Below are 19,670 nucleotides of genomic sequence, written 5' to 3'. Positions count from 1 at the left end.
AAAACTAAACTAATCCCATAGAGTGGAGGGTGGTGTGGAACTTAAGACTTAAGACTAAGAAAAAAAAACAGACATTGAGAAAGACTGCCGATAAAGTAAAACTGCAAAAATAAAGGTAAGGAGTAGAAGTTGCTGGAGTATAGAGAAAGAAATACAAAAAGAACATTGAGGATGTGGCAAAAACAATAGGAAAAGGAGTCAAGAGGAAGATAATATTGTTATTGCTCTCTGCAACATTATATTCAAGGAGTCCTTTCTGTCTGAAAGGGTGATGTTAATGTAAGCAGACAGAAAACATCTCACTGAGTTGTATGAGTGTGGCAATTTTGAGGCCTTTAAGCAAGTTTTCCTACAATATAGAATATACAAAACTGAAATGAAACTGTTTAATACGATATTTGTCAGACGTAGAAATTTTATGTTTTTTTGTTAAAGCCTTTGGTCAAATCTAAAAAAGTATTTTATTTTTATGAACAGTTTCTGCATTGAAAGTGTTCATTTCTCACCTGCGGAGGGCAGTATTACGTCAAGTAGAGTGTACGCTGCCAAAAACCACCAAAGAAGAAAGGCTTTCGCTACAGCGATTTGCGCATGCTCCGTACATTAACATCAAGCGAAAACGGTTACGGTGAGTGTTTAGTCTTTGTCGACACAGTGTCGTTATTCTATTTTATATGACTATTGAACGACCAGTTTTATTTCATTTTTTTTGGAACTGGCGACATCCTCTACTGCTACATGTTTATGTCCTCCAACATTGATTTGTATCCATAGAGTAGAGTTAACAGCTATGTGAAATTGGAGTTGTTAGCAGAATTAACCGTTGGGGGTCGACAGGTGTGTCTTTACAGCAAGATGATGAAAACAACGGAGTCGCTCACTGACTGAGATGCTAATTTGAGCTCGAACATCTGAAATTACACTAGAACACTTGTACGCTCGTACAGGAAAACGAGCTAACGTTATCTTAAAGTAACGTTAGCCCCCACAATTCTGCTGTATTAACGTTAAGTCAAGCCAACGCTGTGTGTTTTGGCGTTGTAGTGTTATTGCAACTTACGACAGCCGGTTAATATTAAAGCCTTTTGTTAAACCTCCAGGCTTCATCTTAAACTCATTCTTAATATGCTAATCATTTAACGTTAAAGTTACATATGTTAAAAGCTTGAGCGCCTCCGTTAAGTGACATAAGGTAAATGCAACTTCGTAACAAAGCCATCATAACAAGCCTCTTATTATATGTTAATGAAGTGTTAGTTTTAAATATAATTTTGCTAAATTAGGAGAAACAAGAATTAATTGTGTTGAATACAGAGGTTTTGGTACCTGTGTACACAGCTGAATTCTAACAAATAGTTGGATCAGATCTAAGTTCCTATGTTTTCGTCCTCTGGTGATGTAAGAGTGCTGGAACAATTAGGCACCTTAGTTCTAATATGTGGGTTTTTGTTAATGCTACTTTTGTTTGTTATGTTGTTTAAGATGTTACTTAGTTAATCATATTTACATAATTACCTGAAACTGTAACTTAAATGTGTTGTATTTGCTTTTGGGGCAACATTATCTTGAGAGAAGTTTTACTGGTTAACTTGAAAGCGACATGAAATATGGATTTTTGTCGTGTAAATGCTTCGTCATTACAAAACGTGTGGTTGACAATTTTTTGCCCCACATGCGTTAAACTGACATTTCCCACTCCTTTTATAGCCAGTTAACTGTGTATATGTTAGATCTCAGGTGGATTTATGGTGATTGGTTTCTACAATATTTATGTCGACCAGTGTGTCTGGCTGATGTGTTTAAAAAAGTCTTTGGACAACAGTGGCCTGGACATTGTTGTCTGTGGCATGGAAGAACAAGCGCACCAGCGCTACTAGTGGAAAGAATTCGTCTAGAGATCTGCTCTGGGTCTACTGAGCTACTCTATTCCCCCAAACAGTTTGAACAGTTCAAGATGACGACCTCATGGAGCGACCATCTGCAGAACTATGAGGACCTGCCTGCCAACATGGATGGTGTTGCCATGAAAAAATATCGACGTGAAGCCCATCACAGGTGTGTGGTCATCACAGTCCATAACACAGAGCACTCCTTCTGTTTCTTACACAAGGTTAATTGGTTACAGTTGACCGTTTACTAGTTTGTGGACATTTAAGTACTGTCCAGTCAGTATGAGATATCTGGAGTCATGAAAATACTATACACTAATAAGATTAAAAACAAGGCCACATACATTTAGGTCAGGACTGTATCTTGAACATTTCTAAGACAAACTCACAGTAGAAATGTTCACTTACTGAGTACTTTGCTCATAGGTAGCAGACTAATCTTTTTTGTTTGCTGCTGACATGAAATCAGATATGGCTCCTCCCTTTATAATGGCTGTCATCCATTAAAGTGTTGGCAAATCAGCAGTGTGCGTGGTTTGTGAAATGTCCAGGTTTAGTTAAAGAGCCATGGGTATTTTTGAATTAGCCAAATCTGATGTTTCAGGCTTGCAAAGGGTCACTCTTTAAAACTGTTGTGAACAAAGTGAGGGAGAGTTTATCACTAAATAACTGCTTAATGACTAATTTACACTTATTCCTTCACTGCAGAAAAAGAAGACCCTGTGATGATAATTAATGTGTTGTTCTAACTACAGGAGCTTTGATTGTCATTCCACTCTGCACTTAAATGAGAATAGAGTGAAATTAGTTACTGAGGTCCCAGTAAAAATGGCCAGTAAGGCACTACCGATAGTCATTAGCAAAAAAAAACAAGAATAAGAATTAAATTAAAATTATCTTTTAAGAGTTTTCATGAACATAAATACATATACCAGTCAGACCATCTGTTAAAATGTGTCCTTTGTCTACAGTTAGTTATTTAAACATTATATTCTATGTTTTTCTGCAGCATTTTGATAACGTTTTAATTATGTGATCATATAGTTTACAGTTTACATAGCAAATAACTTTTTCCACATTTAAAAAAAAGTCTAAGTAGACGTTGTTGTTTATTTTCATATTGTATCATGGTACTAGCTATGTTGCATCTGATGAAATACTGCACCGCTTTCACTTTTGCTATATAGGGAAATCCAGGCTTCATAGATAACCCAAATTGAGCAACATGAACCGAGTAAAATACATTGGATTCGGTTCATGGTAAAGGCCCCAGCTTAGTCCTAGTTGGGATTTGGAGCACATCCTTTTGCACTTCAGATCACTGCAGCAGAGACGGTGAACAACTTGAGGCCCACAAAACCTAATATTTCTGCTTTTGTTATGCTTCTGTAACAGGAAACGAAAGTGTAAGTCAGTTGCTGACTGAAATCTAGAAGGCAGAGCAGCCCGAATTGTCTGTACAATTTTCTCTCTATTGACAATTCTGTTTAGTATAGTAACAGAATTAAGTTTAAAGTTATTAAAAATGTTTCTTATATTGCTATTTGCATTTAAGGTTAAGCATTAAACTAGTGTATGTATCTTAATAGCACCAAATGTCCAAAAACACTGACATAACATGTTTTTTTATTATCTTGGATTATTATTAAAATCAAATTCATCTTTCCAGGCCCTATCCTCTCTGTTCTCCATCAGCTAATTCAGAATATGAAATAGTATGACCATCTACTCTGATTGGCTGGAGCTGTGGCCCAACATTCACTGTCAGTCACATTACGCTGTGTCTTCCCCTAAGTAGTGGCTGCAGCTGCACTGTGTGCAAAATGTGTCATTCTATATGCAGTCAATGTAGGACTGAGCCGGAGTGGGCTTATGCTAATGCCTTAAAGTGTATTTGATCTGATTTTTTGAGTGTAGCAACAATGCAGACTAACTCAAACAGGTCTAGGTAGGAATTTCAAATTTTAAAATAACTTAAAAAGACAATGTAGACAGCATTTTTATAGTTTTACAGGACAGAAGTTCCTTCTGTACCAGCAGAGTAGGTGTCTCTGCTTTAAAGTGATATCTTACTCTAGCTAACTTGGGGTTATCTGGCTTTACTGGGCCTAATTTCAGGTGTCCTGGATAACCAGTACCATGAAGCATGTTATCTACTGGCTCTGTAAAGCCTAAGTTTTCCTGCAGCTACAAGCACATTTATGCAAAACAGTTGAAGTTGCCAGAACAATCAAATAAAGTACTGCTGTCTTACTTGTATGAATATTCATTTGTTATTTAAGTGAAGATTTACCAATGTAACATTACTGGGTCTTATTTGGAGTTGCAGTGATGGAATAAGTGCCAAAGAATTGTGTGTAGTAAAGTAATCTTTTTCAAGTTTCAGTAGTTGCCACAGCAAATCCATCTAACCCTGTCCTCTGCATCCACCTCTTTCACTACATCCCTAAATCTCCTCTTTTGTCTTACTCTAGACCTCGTGCCTGGCAGCTCCAACCTCAGCATCCTTCTACTGATATATTCACAATCTCTCCTCTGGACCATTGACCCTAAGTACTTAAAATCCTTCACCGTCTTTACCTCTGGTCTCTGTAACCTCACTGTTCCACTTCACGCACATGTATTCTGTCCGTCTAACCTTCATTCCTCTGCTGATCCTTGATGCAGACCTATCTTCACCTTGAACTCCTCTGTCCCACCTCGCCACGGTCTAACAGCTTTCATACATGCCCTGCACCACTCTAACATACCATACTGCCACTCCAGACTTCGTCATACAATACCACCGCTCCTCCCTCGCCGCCCTGTCATACATCTTATCTAAATCTACAAAGACACAATGCTACTCCCTATGACCTTCTCTGTACTTCTTCACTAACATCCTTAAAGCAAAGGCTGCATCTCCTGTACTCTTTCTAGGCATGAAACCCTATTGGTGCTCACAAATGCTCACCTCCAGCTTCCATTACTCTTTCCCACAACTTCATTGTTTTCTTCATCAGCTTTATTCCTCTATAATTGCCACAGCTCTGCATATCTCGCTTGTTCTTAAAAATCGGCACCAGTACACTTCTCCTCCATTACTCAGGCATCCTCTTACTCTTCAAGATCTTGTTAAACAAATTAGTCAGAAACTCAACTTCCGCCTCTGCCAACACTATACCTCCACAGGTATGTCATCAGGATCAACTGCTGTATTCACTACAGCCATTAACATCCTTATTGCAAAGTCTGCCACCATCTGTCCTTCTGCGTTCCTCTTCTGACGACCAAATCACCTTGGTTCCCTTCACCAGCATGTCCATTGTCCATCTGCACCAATCCCCTCTGGCGATGCTCTGCATGACTTTATTTAACTCACTCCAGAATTTATCCTTCTCTTCTAACTCGCATCCTACCTGTGGGTCATAACCACTAACAACATTGAACATCACGCCTTGAATTTCCAGCTTCAGACTCATCAATCTGTCTGATACTCTTTTCGTCTCCAAAACATTCCTCACAAACTCCTGTTTTAGGATTATTCCTACACCTTCTTATCTGACCCATGGTAAGACAACTTGAACCCTTCCCCTGAGCTTCGAGCTTTGCTATCTGTCCATATGGTCTCCTGGACACACAGTATATCCACCTTCCTTCCCCTCATGCATCATGTGGACCAACTCTCTAGCCTTTCCTGTCATAGTCCCAACAAAGTCTCTGCTGTCAGTCTAATACTTCTGGCTTTCCTCTTCTCTCTACCCACAAACAAACACACCTTCCTCCTCTCCTTCTTTGACTTTAAATCTTTATTTAAGTTACAGCACTAAATCATCATCATTTAGCTAAAGATAAACTGTTCCTCAGTTTGTTAGACACGATTTTAAAACCTGCGTGATTCACAAATGTGTTGATTGGTCAATAACATCTATACCTCTTTGTCACTTTATGATGGGATGTGATTGGTCAGTGGTCAGACAAGTTTTGATTTGATCCTGGGAAGTAAACATGTTCTGGAGCAGGTGAGCCATCCAGCATGTTACATGACACTGTAGCCAGATCAAAAGTGAGCCAGCTTTGTGGTGCTATAAACCCGAGCCAAGACCAACGTTAGCTGGATAACCCACTGATCTTGCTTTGTGGCCCAGGTCTCTGGTCCCATGAAGCTATAGAAAAAGCAGCCTTGAAATGTCAGATGTGTTGATTTGTGTTTGTGTTAGACTTTAAGTAATGTAGCAAGTAATGGAGGACGGTGTTACTTTTTTGGGGGTTATAACTGCCTACTGAGTTTCAGTACAGCTTATTACACCAGAGCTGTGTAAAACACCTTGAGTGCTAAGTGCAGTAGCCATGAGTTTAGTGGTAATACTACATGTATTCTCTATTACAAAGCTTTCCAAGGGATCTGGCTCAAAACCATCCTGCAATGAGGTATGCAACTCTTTTGATGTTGAAACCAACTGCAGCTACTGACTAAATGACTCTTTGGTTTTGATGTCCATGATGTGACTTGATTCTCCATCCAACTCTCATGGAACTCCATCCATATTGACACTAAGAGTGAGTTGGGGTTTTTCCATGTGGAGGAAACAGCCGGTGGTAACTTTGATTTTGTTTTTGTTTTTTGTTTTGTTTTTTTCGTATGAGCTCCTCCTTGCATTTCCCTCGTACCTGCATCTTTTCTTTAATCTCCATCTGTTACTGTCACTCTGTCATCTCTCAAGCAATCTGAAAGGAAACTCGAGGCCAGTGTACAGTCTGAGCAGAATCACAGATGTTAACACTATATAATCTGTATTTATGCATAGACACAGTCAGCCATGTCACAGAGGAGGTGCAGTTAGGAAAACATTTGTGATTTTTATTATTTGCTCTCAGACTGAAAGTTTTGCTGTTGAGCAGCGATTCTCTGAACATTTAGGAAATATGAAAATTAAAACATGGAATGTGTACATCGCTGGAGTCCTTTTGTTGCTTCAGGCTTTGTGCAGGGTCTCTATAGGCTTAAACTGTATAAGTGATTTTTCAAGCTATCATGTGCACAACCAAAACAAAAACTTTTTTATTTGATTAATTAATCAACAGAAAATAACTGTTTTTGACAAATTGATCCATTTATTTAGCTCTAATGTGACGATTTCTATTTTTTTCAGTTAGTGTAATTATAATCTGAATTAATTTTGTTCTCTTAATGATTAAACTAAAGATTTATTGATATAAAACTAAGATTTCAGATAACTGACACAAATGTGTCTAACCTATTGAAAATTATATAACATTGATATAAATAATAAACACCTCTCTGAATGGCATACAGTAAAAAGTTGAATCAACATAAACTTAAAATAGATTAATAATATACCTTTAATTTTTCTGTTTTTATTTAGTCTTTTAGATTATGTGTCTCTAGTATTTCTTCAGATTTCACCTACTATGTATTACAGGTGATCTATATGCATTACAATAAATGCATTTTGTATTGTTCATGTTATATAAACAATAAATTAAATAAATAATTGATAAATGGAGGATTTATTGTGGGACTGTTGGATTTGGCTACATTAGTTTAGCTTTGTTTTAGTTTTAGCTATTAAGTAGTTAATTGAGTTTATTAGATAAAGATGTGATTTTGTGGTACAGTACATTCTGATTCCTTTATATTTGTTTGAGTTAATTTTCTGTTTTCTGGCCGGAGAGGTTTGTGCTTCAGAAGAACTTATAATAAAATGAGCATGTCTGTTGGTGGTGTTCAGTTTTTGTAAGTGACTTAAACACAAGCTGCCGTACAGCAATATGAAGTGTTGCTCAGTGACACTGATAAAATACTGCTTTTGTCATGTAGCTCTAGCTCATACTAATACTTAAAAATGTTACACAGGAAATTTCTACCAGAATGATTTATAAACTTTCAGTATGAATATGAGGTGTGTTGTAGGAAGTCTAAGCATTGGAGCACAACTTGACCATACACTGATCTCCCCCTCCAGAGTGTTTGTCAATCGAAGCTTGGCCATGGAGAAGATCAAGTGTTTTGGTTTTGACATGGATTATACTCTGGCAGGTAAGTGCAGTTTTAGGCCTTTAGCATTAGCCTAGACAAAACACTGAGGTCAAACTGCTGTGGCTGCAAGCTGTTTAGCCCAGACATTCTTCCAAACATAACAAATGCACAACAATAGCTAATAAAAATAAAATTAACTAAAAACTAACGACTTCTGAACAACCAAGGCTTTTCCCTTATTTCAAAATGGCATCATAGTTAAGAGTTATCTTGCGCAAGAGACCTCAGCTTAGTCCACTGCAACCAGTGTAACCCAAGCTGCTGCCATCCACCTGTGTGTCCAGATTCCTGTCCTAAAAGCAGTCAAGAATGTAAACCCACACACCACGAGGGAAGGAGACGGGTGTTGACAAGAGTTTACTTCGTCTTCAAACGTGTAATATATACAGTCCCTTTCACAAGTATGAAACAGTAAGGCCAATTTATTAGATTTGTCTTCACACTGAAGTTATTTGGATTAAAGATCATAAGATGAATATGAGACAGAACGTTAGAATTTCAGTTTTTATTTGATGGTCTTTACACTTTAATCTTGTAAACAACATAGAAGATAGGACCTTTTGCTTCCGATTACCCAAATTTTAAATCTAACCGGTTTTAAAGTACATTTTAATAAATAAAACCTAATAATTTACAATCAAGCCTGTAACTCACTGTCATCACCAAATAATTTGATAATATAATTTACCAAACTTTTAGGGCAGTCTTCTTCAGGTTACTTTTGTTGTGGGAATTTTCTCTTTAATCTCTTCTTTAGCAGGTGAAAAACATGTTCAACTATGTTAAGATTTAAGATTCAACAACTTTATTGATCACAGGGAAATTGTTTCCTTGTTAAAGCTGCTCTCCGCATGAAAGGAAAAGAACATCCACCAAACCGAGACAGTAAAATACAAACTACTGATCAATAAATAAGAACAAACCAATTTATTATTCATTTAAAAATAAATGAAATAAAAACAATTGTCCATTTGGGGATGAGTTAAACTGTATAAAGCTGCCCATAAAGGGCACTGGGAGAAAACATCTCCTGTGGCGTGGAGCACTTTACTGTAAACAATCTAAAAAGTGCTCCTCTGTGCAACCAGCATGCAGTGGAGTCCAGAATTGAGAAGAGTTTGGACAACATTCGCCTCTCAGCCAAAACATAGAGGGTCCAGCTCCTCCCCCATAAGAGAACCAACCCTCCTCCTTTGAACCAGGGGCTTGTACACAGTTAGGAGATTGATCAGGTTGTGGAGAGATGGGGGGCTTGAATCTTCTCACCCTCACTCGCCTTTTTTCTTTTCCACCCCTCCGCTTTTTACCAACTCTGTCATCTCTCGCTCATCCTCATTTTGTCTTGTATGTTTAAAGTCAGAACGAAATTTTAATTCACAGTCCAGGTCTGCTGCAGCTCGATCAGCTGTTCCCGACTGTAAACAAATGAGCCGGCTCCAGCTACAGCTGATTATTGAAGCAGAAAGCTGTTCCGCGATGATAAAGACAAAGATAAAATCTCAGTCAAACCGCATGATCAGAACGGATAAGCTTTACTCATCAAACTTTACTATACTAAAATACTACACTAAAAATATGAAAAAGGAAGAATAAATAAAAAGAAAAGGAGAGCAACTGCAACAGGCTGCGGCTCGTCCTATATTTGTATATTCTTTAAGGTCTTTTCCTTCTTCATCATTATGTTCCTTATCCTCTTTACCATCTTCTTCTGTTCCTCATCTTCTTTACCATCTTCTTCTATCTTCCACTTTTATTGAAAAAACAAACATAAACCTTATAAATTCATTCTGCCTATATAAAGTATTGAGCCTGTTCCAAAAGCAGCTATGTGGGCCCGATTCATGGAACTACCTCCACCAAAATCCATCTTCTGATCTTTAACCCAAATGTCTCTAGTTTTTTAGGGGACTGTATGTTAACCACATATGAAATACAACAGGTCATTAACAGCAAAAAAAATAGACCAGGATTACAGTACAGTAAAACTCACTGCAGCTACTCATAGAATAAGATCACCATCAGTGCAAAACTAATCCACAACTAAGTCATTCTGAGCATACACCAGTGTGAAAAACATTAAGTAATGTTTGCCTCTGTTCAAGTTTGTGGTCAAAACACTAACACTCTTCATTCTGTATTTAAATGTATCACTTTGTCTGGTTTTAAAGCATGTGCTACAACAACTAGTTTCTAAACAGACCTGGAAGTTAGAAATGATACAGTACATATTGCTTAAGGACAGTATGTAGTAAATAAAAAGCATGCTTCATAATCCAGTTAATATCATGTCAAATCAACTCTGTGTAGCATTCTTATTGTGTTTTTAGTGCCCTGCTTTCATCAGAATGATTGACTGAACCTGTCCCCTTGTCTGTCTGTACAGTCTATAAATCTCCAGAGTATGAATCTCTGGGCTTTGATCTGACAGTGGAGCGCCTGGTGTCCATTGGATATCCACAAGAGCTGCTCAACTTTGTCTATGACCCCACCTTTCCCACCAGGCTTGTTCACAGAGATCTTCCTTTTTGAAATATTTTTTATACTAACCTGATATTGGAATGCCAGTACAAGTAATTTTAGCTATCAGGTTTTCTTTCAATATCTGTCTCTGATTTCCTGTCCTCACTCATTGGTTTTGGTTCATCTCAGAGGTCTGGTGTTTGACACAATGTATGGCAACCTGCTCAAAGTAGATGCTTATGGAAACATCCTGGTGTGTGTGCACGGATTCAACTTCTTAAGAGGGTAAGGTCCATTACTCCTACTGAGCTGTCTATGTAGTCCATCACTTTAAGGAACTAGACACTTATTGAAATAATTAGACCCTTCCTCTATCCCACTTAAACACGTTCTTTAAATTAATCATAAATACGTCTAAGCATCTACAGCCATATTAGCAGCACTAAGTCTAGCTGAAGCTGATGGGAGTGTTGCAAGTTGCAGGACTTGTCATCAATATTATAAGAAATACAATACAAATACAATGATTAGGGCAGATGTAGCTCAGTTGCAAGTTGCAGGACTTGTCATCAATATTATAAGAAATACAATACAAATACAATGATTAGGGCAGATGTAGCTCAGCTGCTAAGGCAGTCGTCCACGGGCCACAGGGTCAGTGGTTCCATCCCCCGTCCCAGCTAAATGTCGAAGTGTCTCTGGGCAAGACACTGAACTCCTATAAGCCCATTCCCATCCCCAGCTGTGCAGTCCCGGTCCAAGCCCGGTAAAATTTGGGGAGGTTTGCGTCAGGAAATTGTTCCAGGAAATTATGCAGACAAAGATTCGCTGTGGCGACCCTGAACTCATGGGATAAGCCGAAAGAACAACAAAAAAAACAAAAACAATAATTATGTGTTGCAGAGGTAATAGAAGTCCATCCTATAGACACTTATTATAAAACACTTATTCCGCCAATTAATATTGAGATATTTAACATAGAAAGTACAATTTCAACTCACCACTTGTCCTCCTCCTGTGTGTATCTTTACTTACCCTTGTACAGACCTGACATCAGAGAGATGTACCCCAACAAATTTATCCAGCGTGGAGACACAGATCGCTTTTACATACTCAACACACTTTTCAACCTGCCTGGTAAGTAAACACAGCAACATAACTAATTGTCTCAATCAAAACAAATGTGAATCATCACATCTGCCCATGGCTCTCAACATGCGTTATATTTTCTTGGAAAAGATGTCACAAAATTAGGCACTTTGGGCCACAAAATCCGGGAGAGGCTGCTTGTTTTATTGTCACTACAGTCACTACAGTCTCATTGTGTTTTTCAGAAACATACCTGTTTGCTTGCCTTGTTGATTTCTTCAGTAACTGCTCCCGATACTCAAGGTATAGCATCCTCATTGTTGAATAGAGAACACTGTCTGTCTGTCTATAGAAAGTGAAGTTGGCTAGAATTTGATGAAACCTTCTGAATTACAGTAGCCTGTAAAGTGATTAATAATGTGCGTCTCCTAAATCTATAAAAATATAATATATTTCAGACTATAATATATATAACATCTAATAAGATTTTGATGGTTTCTGTAGTTGTGAGACTGGCTTCAAAGATGGTGACCTATTCATGTCCTACAAGAGCATGTTCCAGGATGTCCGAGATGCTGTAGACTGGGTTCATTTTAAGGTAAAATGATTTTCATTTCATGCTAAACCTTTGTCGAGGCAACTGCAGTCAGTGGTCAGTTCATAACTAGTCCACTGTTGTTTTCTACAGGGGTCTTTAAAGGAAAAAACAGTTGAAAACCTGGAGAAGTATGTGGTAAAGGATGTAAGTACACAATATACTAACCTGTACTTTTCCTTTATAATTGGGGTGGGGAAGAGTATATTACAAGACATTTAGCTTAGTATTATTTCATCAGTTTGTCTGTGTTACTTATGATTGTTGTGCTGTTTCGCCCAAGCCAAAGCTGCCTCTCCTGCTCAGTCGCATGAATGAAGTAGCCAAAGTATTTCTGGCCACCAACAGTGATTACAAATACACAGAGGTGAGATGTCATACATGGTAATTTACTATCTTCTTTCTATTAAAAAAAAAAAAAAATCACCATTTACTATTATTATATTATATAATTATTAAAACTTATTAATTCAGCATGTATGGTAGTTGACTGATGTATTACGCTTATGATGGAGGATAGGCTGTTTCTTCTCTGTGATTAAAATACCTCTCCTGACTTCTTACAGAAAATTATGACCTACCTGTTTGACTTTCCTCACGGACCAAAGGTAACACTATTGATTTAGTAACTAAGAATCTGGACAGATCAGGTGTGGTTAGTTGTGTGTTCAAGAGTGAAAAATGGGAAACAACAAATGTTATCAGACATCATACTGCATAGTACAACCAATAGAAACCAATGAATTATTAAATGTGTGTATGGTTGTGTTTGGGCTTTTTGCAGCCAGGAACACCTCACCGGCCCTGGCAGTCCTACTTTGACTTGATCCTGGTGGATGCCCGGAAGCCTGTGTTCTTTGGAGAGGGAACTGTGCTGCGGCAGGTCGACACTGTGAGTATGTACAATGAAAGGCTTCGTGGTCAAAATACCATACCACCTGTATACTATACCATTAGTACCACCAGTGCCATCATTATACAGTAAATGTGTGCAGTTATTTCAAGTATACGTAGTACTTAAGAAAGTGTTACAACATTCTTGCTGTGTGTTGGTTACTTTCAGACTACAGGTCGGTTGAAGATTGGCACATACACTGGACCTCTTCAGCATGGCATTGTTTACTCTGGAGGTAAATAAGAACCTTCTTAAGAGAGCTTGTTTGATTTTATTTATTATTTCATTTATTATTAAGAAATGGATTATTAATACAAACAGCCACCTACTTTTTTTTAATTGTAATGATTGTGATGCAACTGTGATCTACATTACAAGTTATTCAACTGATTTAATATGTATTTTAAGGTCCTAATGCCAGAAAATAACTAAAGATGTCTTTACATTAGGATTGTCAAACTAGACTAACTCTAATTTGCAGTTCTGGTCATGTGAGAAATACAAAAAGTCAGACACTTTGTTCTCATTACATTGCCAAATCTGTAGGGGTGTATCGCATTGTGCACTTTTATTTTGATGATGTGCTGTGGATGTTTGTTTTTTAATATTTTTGAAGTGGATAAAAGTAGCCATAATGTACATATTTTTACAGGTTCCTCAGACATTGTGTGTGATCTTTTGGGGGCTAAAGGAAAAGACATCATCTACATTGGAGACCACATTTTTGGTGACATTCTCAAATCTAAGAAGCGTCAAGGCTGGAGGACTTTCCTAGTGATACCTGAGCTGGCCCAGGAGTTGCATGTGTGGACTGACAAAAGCTGTGAGACTGGACACATGCATGCACATATATGTATTTAGACCCCTTTTTAATGCTATAAATTAAATTATGTATTCAAAAACATAAATCTAAAATCTCCCATTAACCAAAGTATTTCTTTGAGGGGCACTGCAAAAGATACTTTTTATTGAGATGAGTTTAGACCCTTTGGTAAACTGAATAGATTGGCCGTACTTTAGTAAAACACACACCTGTGCATGTAGGCTTCCACAATTCGCACAGAGTGTCACAAAGAAATCATGAGTCAAAGTCATAAAGAAAAACTCCCTGTAGACCTCCACAATAACATTTTCTAGTGAGGCACAGGTCTGACAAAAGGTATAAGACCATTTCTAAAGCTGTACAGTGGCCTCAGTGGTCTCTATAAAGAAGTCTGGAACCACCATGCTTCTTCCTAGAAGGGATCAGAATATTTGTTGAACCACTAGGATTCTTTCTAAAAGGAATCAGAATATTTGCCAAAACTCCACAGTTTTAATTAAACTGTTAATTAGAAAAAAAACAAATTGTTATCTTCCACATTTTTATTTTTGCTTTTAGCACTGTAAAGAACAGCCGCAGTATAGCAGTATAGAATACTATAAGATGTCAAACTCACTAGCAAAAGATACAAACCATTTTTATTTTATTTTACTTGTTTTATTATTTTTTTAAAGCAATATTTGAGGAACTTCAGTCTCTGGACTGCTTCCTGGCCGAACTTTACAAGTGAGTTCCCTTTTGTTATGGCAGCTTTGTGTTGTGTCTTACAATTTGTTGTTTCATAATGCATTTGGAAATCGATGTGTGTTAGTGGTAGAAGCTACAAAAAGTCGTTCCTAACATAAAGTGTTAGAAAACACTAAATGATGTCAAGTTAGCCTGTGCATGCTATGTAGAGATTCAGGTTGCCATGTATGTGTATCATTTACAGCCTGACATACAAAGGTTTAAGTCATAAACTGCATAAACAACTTTAGTACATCAGAAGAGTTTATTGAACCATATTGATGTGTACTTGTCACTTTCATCAAATGGGGTTTCATTATCTAATTCTACATAATTTCTTTATTTATTTGCCCCCATTATTTACTCTTATATTCCAATTATTCCACATGTTGGTCTGAGACTAACCTACACTTTCTGCACTGCTTTCATTTGAATGAAGTGGCTGCATGTCATTTAGCCATGCAGAGCTTGTAAAGCATATAGTTGATATGGAAAATATTTTAAATCCAACTTAATCACAGACCCCACTCACTGTAAACTTATTTTGTCCTTAGGCATCTGGACAGTAGCAGCAATGAGAGGCCAGACATCAGCTCCCTGCAACGACGGATTAAGGTACAACTTTCTCTGACACACACATTTGTTCATTCTATTAAAGTGAAATTCCTAATATTTCCATTAGTGCTACCGTACTATTTGATATTTTCTTTGCTCACATGTGCCATCGAATGATATGCAAAAAATGTCTATAGAAGAGCTTTTATTGTGCCTGGTGGTGTTTTCTAACAATTGTCATTTAACATTCAAAACCCAGTGCTATTACTTAAACTCAGGACTAGGAACACTATCAAATGTCCATGTTGCTGTCAAATGGTAAACACAGCACTGTATCATCATCATCCATTTTCAAGGTAAACAGGACATGGTTGTTTGGCTGTGTCCAAAATCATCCCCTACTCACTTTGTAGTGCAGTATTAAGTGTGTTCGCCATTTTGTAGTAGTGTCTGAGTGTTGAGTATGTAAATCTATCCACAATATAGTGCAGTGAAAGTATCCCATGATGCAACACTAAAAGTAGTGTTCAGCTTGTTCAGCTTTATTATTTCCTTTGTGGCTAGTTGTACACCATCAGACACAACATTAAAACTACTGACAGTTGAAGCGTATATCACTGAACCGATTTACGCTTAGTTTTAAAATGCATCTGAAGTGATCAGATCTCATGTGGACAGTGTTAAAGTAAACCATCAAGACAGAATGTGATCCGATTTACCAAACCGTTGGCCAAGGGGGTCTAGAACACTTATGGGACACATCTAACCACAAAGTGTAAACATCCTCATTTTAGGAAAACATATTCTTATTGCAAGACATGGTGGTTAGTTTTTTGAGAGCATGTCAGACATTACAAGCTACTTGCAGCCAGCTAGGTGCAGCCATTGGCATATCGATGAACTGAGTGTACTGACTGACTGACACGTTAGTGGAAGTGATATAGCAGTAACAGAATCTGCTGGACACCTCAGAGACAAATGTTTAGAGTTGAACGTCTTTGCTGTCTGCTTTGATCCAATCGCTTGAAAAGCATTTAAAAACCAAGTCTAAACAAGGTCAGAGATTATCCTGTCACAGCATATGAATTGTTCTCACTGTGTTCTTTCCATGTCTTCTCCAGAAAGTGACACATGACATGGACATGTGCTACGGCATGATGGGAAGCCTGTTTCGCAGTGGCTCGCGTCAAACGCTGTTTGCCTCCCAAGTGATGCGCTACGCAGACCTGTATGCTGCCTCTTTTATCAATCTGCTCTATTACCCCTTCAGCTATCTGTTCCGAGCTGCACATGTTCTAGTAAGACACGTCCTCTGTCACCTGCACTGTATCTGTTAGTGATTTCCAGCAGTACATTCAAATGTTGTTATCTCCCAGATGCCGCACGAGTCGACAGTGGAGCACACTCACATCACCATCATCGACACAGAGTCTCCACTGGCCACGCGAAACCGCCATGACCTCGACTTCAAGGAAATGGAGTCCAAACGGCACCAGCTGACCCGCTCTATCAGCGAGATCCAGCCCCCCCAATTCTTCCCTCAGGCTCCACAGGAGATCACCCACTGCCATGATGAGGATGATGATGAGGAGGAGGAGGAGGAAGAGGAAGAGTAAATGCAGGGAGATAAAGCAAACAATTTGCTCTCTCTCTCTTTCTCCCTCTCTCAAATCAAAGGTTATGCTGTTTAATATCTAAAATGATTTTTTTTTTCTCTGTGGTTAATATCAGCAGGTGTAGCACCCGATGTGTTGATCCACTGTACATTCAGAAATGCAGCTACACCATTCTTGTACATGATGGGGACAACTGTAGATACAAGTGGTTATGCTACTTTCCTATACCTGTTTACAGGTAAATAAGAATTATAAAGTGAGTTTAGAGTTCTAGATACATATCAGTATCAGATGATCCAGGCAATGAGAGAGTAAAAGACATTAACTTCCTTACTGAGGTGGCACTGAGGGTTTACTGCTTTTGTTTGAGCTCCCTTCATTTTCTCAGGAGCTGGCTGGCTTTCTTCAACTATACAAAACAGTTCACAGGCCTCCTGCTTCCTCCTGCACCACCTCTCTAACTGTCAAACCTACAGAACACTGAGGCAAAGAGTGAAACCCAAAGTAAAACTCTTAACACAGATGAGACAGAAACGGCCGCATAAGTCGCACGTGATTTTTGGGACCATATTTTGAAAGAATATTGGCCAGATGTAAAGATGTCATGATTTGTTGAGGTGTTTCAGCACCTCAATACATCAATTTAGTTAGAATTCAACAGAAGAGAAAGACAGTGGTCTTAAACAGCAGTGCAGTACTAAAACGTTTGGACCGTCTTGTGTTATCATCCACTTGCCTCAGTTCTTTCTTATATTCTTATGTTATTATGTTTTTTTTGTTTGTTTGTTTGTTTGTTTGTTTTAGTTTTTAGAATTCTGTAAAACATAGGAACTAAACTGAGCTGCTAAAATGAGACTCAGCCATAAAGCTGCAGAAGAGTTTTTTCTGCTGGGGTGAGGGGAAGTTAACCGGAAACATATCATATGCTCACAGTCAGCTTTATTTACTTAACCCATGAGTTACTTAAGTTCACTTCTCGTTGTTAAGCAGGACCCCATTTCTTATAAGAAAATGTATTTCAGCAGAAGTAACTTAGTTATTGCACAGTTGGTGCTGTAACGTATCACTCCCCTACACTTCAGTCCAGACGTCAAAAATGCACTCAAGTGAATTTTGTGTTAAGTGTGAGTTAGTCAATATGTACAACCACTATGTAATTGATCATTTGGTTTCTAATTAAGTTTTTATCGTGTCAATTTCAAAGTTTGAATCAGTTTTTCAAACTGTTCACCTGTCCTAATTGTAATTAGGAATTATTGATTAGTGCAAAATGTTGAGTCAGTATTTCAAAATATCCAAAATTCCAAGTTTAGTTTTGCCTCATGTCCACTATCATTTGTATGATCAATGAGGCGTTTTTTTTTGGGGGGGGGGGGGTTTGTCTCAAAGCTTCAATATGCAGATTTTTGGAATTAAACTAGCTTTAGCAGATGGTTCATATCATGGAGCGTTTTTCTACTAAAAGAATAAAGTTTAGTGCCGTAGCATTAGGTTTTTACTTGTCTTATTTATGTATATCCATATTACCTGGCAGTAATGGTCTTCCATACACAGGTGCGGGTGTATACACCAGTCAGGGACAACATTAACACCACTTGGTGGTTTTAACATCAATAATATAATACAATTTCAAACAATATAATGAGCTAATTATAGTTGACATATCATTAAGGATTAGTTACCTGTCAGCATATACAGTGGTTAAAATCAGGTCCACATTTACCAACAGTGATCTTTGACTCTAATTCTTTTAGTAATTACTGTACATGTTTTGTTGTAATTACCATAATCAGTATTCTTAGTGAAGCACTTTTGTACTTTACGTAAAATGTAGATAATCTGCTTAGTACTTATACATAATTAAAATATTTCAAGATAGGATTTGTTGTGGAGAATTTTACAGACCAAAACATTTCCATTTTTCCCTGCATTGAGTTTCTGTACTTTTACCACCTCTGTACACACTGTATCACATTTTACTCTGTATGGGGCTGTGCAGCTGCATACTGTCTGACCCTTGTCCTTCATTTCATAATATGACCACCAGTGTTAATATTGTTGCTGATTGGTGCAGGTCTGTGCTGTAAACATGGTGTCACTTTGATGTGACAGGGAACTTTACTGCTGCTGTGCCACTGGTGGGCCTGCACTATAGGCACTGTCATCAGATACTGTCATGCTGAGAATGCAAAAGTATGTTTCACTATACTGTATAATTTATACTGTAATTGTTTTATGTTCCTGCCTGATTTTAAAGCACCTGTGATTTAGCAGTATCTACTGGAATAATCTGAGTCACAGAAGGTTAATCATGGCCTCTTTCAGATTGTGTGATTCTGCTGTTTTTGTTACAGCCTCACATATGCAGTTGCTGAATTAATTAGTTTGGACATTAGAGCTGAATTTTTTTTCTTTACTAGATGCTGATCTGTTAAAGTTGTCCTACTGTTCACCTCTGAATATTATTTGACCTTTTTCAGCCCTGCTGTACATCAGTTGTTGAGCTATTTGAATAGGACAGCAATAGTGGTGGACTGAGCAACTCTGCAGCTGCTTGAAACACAAAGGTCTGTCTGGACAGTGAGAAGTACGCACAAATTAAACAGTTCACTTGTTTTTATTTTAGAACTGCCGAGCATGTTTTAATGACAATCATTACTGTCAACTTCTGTGAAAGCTAGCATAGATTATGATAATCACATATGCTGTGTCAAATAATAACCTTTTTCAGCTACAATTAAAGCATGGGCTGTATTTTTCTTTTCATTGCCTTTGTAATGAAGAATGTTGAACAATGGTCATCTCTGATGTTTGTAATAAACTTTATGATCCGATCCTGTAGCTGAGTTTTGATAGTTTTTTTTTAAGATATTCTGTCCATACAATTTTATCTGAGTAATTACTAAATTTCTATACCGACTGGATTTTGTCCTCCACTATCTGTTGCCTTATGTCACACACTTGTAAAACCTCTCTAACATG

The 19,670-nt window shown here is 37.8% G+C and overlaps 1 protein-coding gene across 4 annotated transcripts; it reads left to right on the top strand.

The window, feature by feature from the left end:
* Window positions 1-546: 546 nt before the first annotated feature.
* On the top strand, window positions 547-19,529 carry nt5c2a (5'-nucleotidase, cytosolic IIa). 4 transcript variants are annotated; one of them, XM_067528054.1, is made up of 19 exons: window positions 547-628; window positions 1,940-2,055; window positions 6,261-6,299; window positions 7,856-7,929; window positions 10,313-10,430; window positions 10,579-10,674; window positions 11,435-11,526; window positions 11,724-11,781; window positions 11,983-12,076; window positions 12,167-12,220; window positions 12,357-12,440; window positions 12,640-12,681; window positions 12,858-12,965; window positions 13,137-13,203; window positions 13,621-13,791; window positions 14,466-14,517; window positions 15,072-15,132; window positions 16,194-16,370; window positions 16,449-19,529. In XM_067528054.1, exons 2-19 carry the CDS (start codon window positions 1,955-1,957, stop codon window positions 16,686-16,688), a joined length of 1,728 nt encoding a protein of 575 aa, XP_067384155.1. In that variant the 5' UTR covers window positions 547-628; window positions 1,940-1,954; the 3' UTR covers window positions 16,689-19,529. The 4 variants fall into 4 exon arrangements, with proteins under 4 accessions (XP_067384155.1, XP_067384165.1, XP_067384174.1 ...); XM_067528064.1 differs by lacking the exon at window positions 6,261-6,299; XM_067528073.1 differs by lacking the exons at window positions 547-628; window positions 6,261-6,299 and adding an exon at window positions 4,364-4,442.
* The last annotated feature ends 141 nt before the right edge of the window (window positions 19,530-19,670 follow it).

Source organism: Channa argus, chromosome 1, assembly GCF_033026475.1.
Source record: "Channa argus isolate prfri chromosome 1, Channa argus male v1.0, whole genome shotgun sequence".
NCBI classification, from domain to species: domain Eukaryota; kingdom Metazoa; phylum Chordata; class Actinopteri; order Anabantiformes; family Channidae; genus Channa; species Channa argus.
This window is presented reverse-complemented; position numbering and strand designations above follow the sequence as displayed.

Bases quoted from the DNA above. Each gene is read 5' to 3' on its own strand.
- nt5c2a (XM_067528054.1), top strand. From the start codon at position 1,955: ATGACGACCTCATGGAGCGACCATCTGCAGAACTATGAGGACCTGCCT. The intron at 11,527-11,723 runs GTAAGTAAACAC...TGTGTTTTTCAG, and splicing joins CACACTTTTCAACCTGCCTG to AAACATACCTGTTTGCTTGC. The intron at 12,221-12,356 runs GTAAGTACACAA...GTTTCGCCCAAG, and splicing joins AGAAGTATGTGGTAAAGGAT to CCAAAGCTGCCTCTCCTGCT.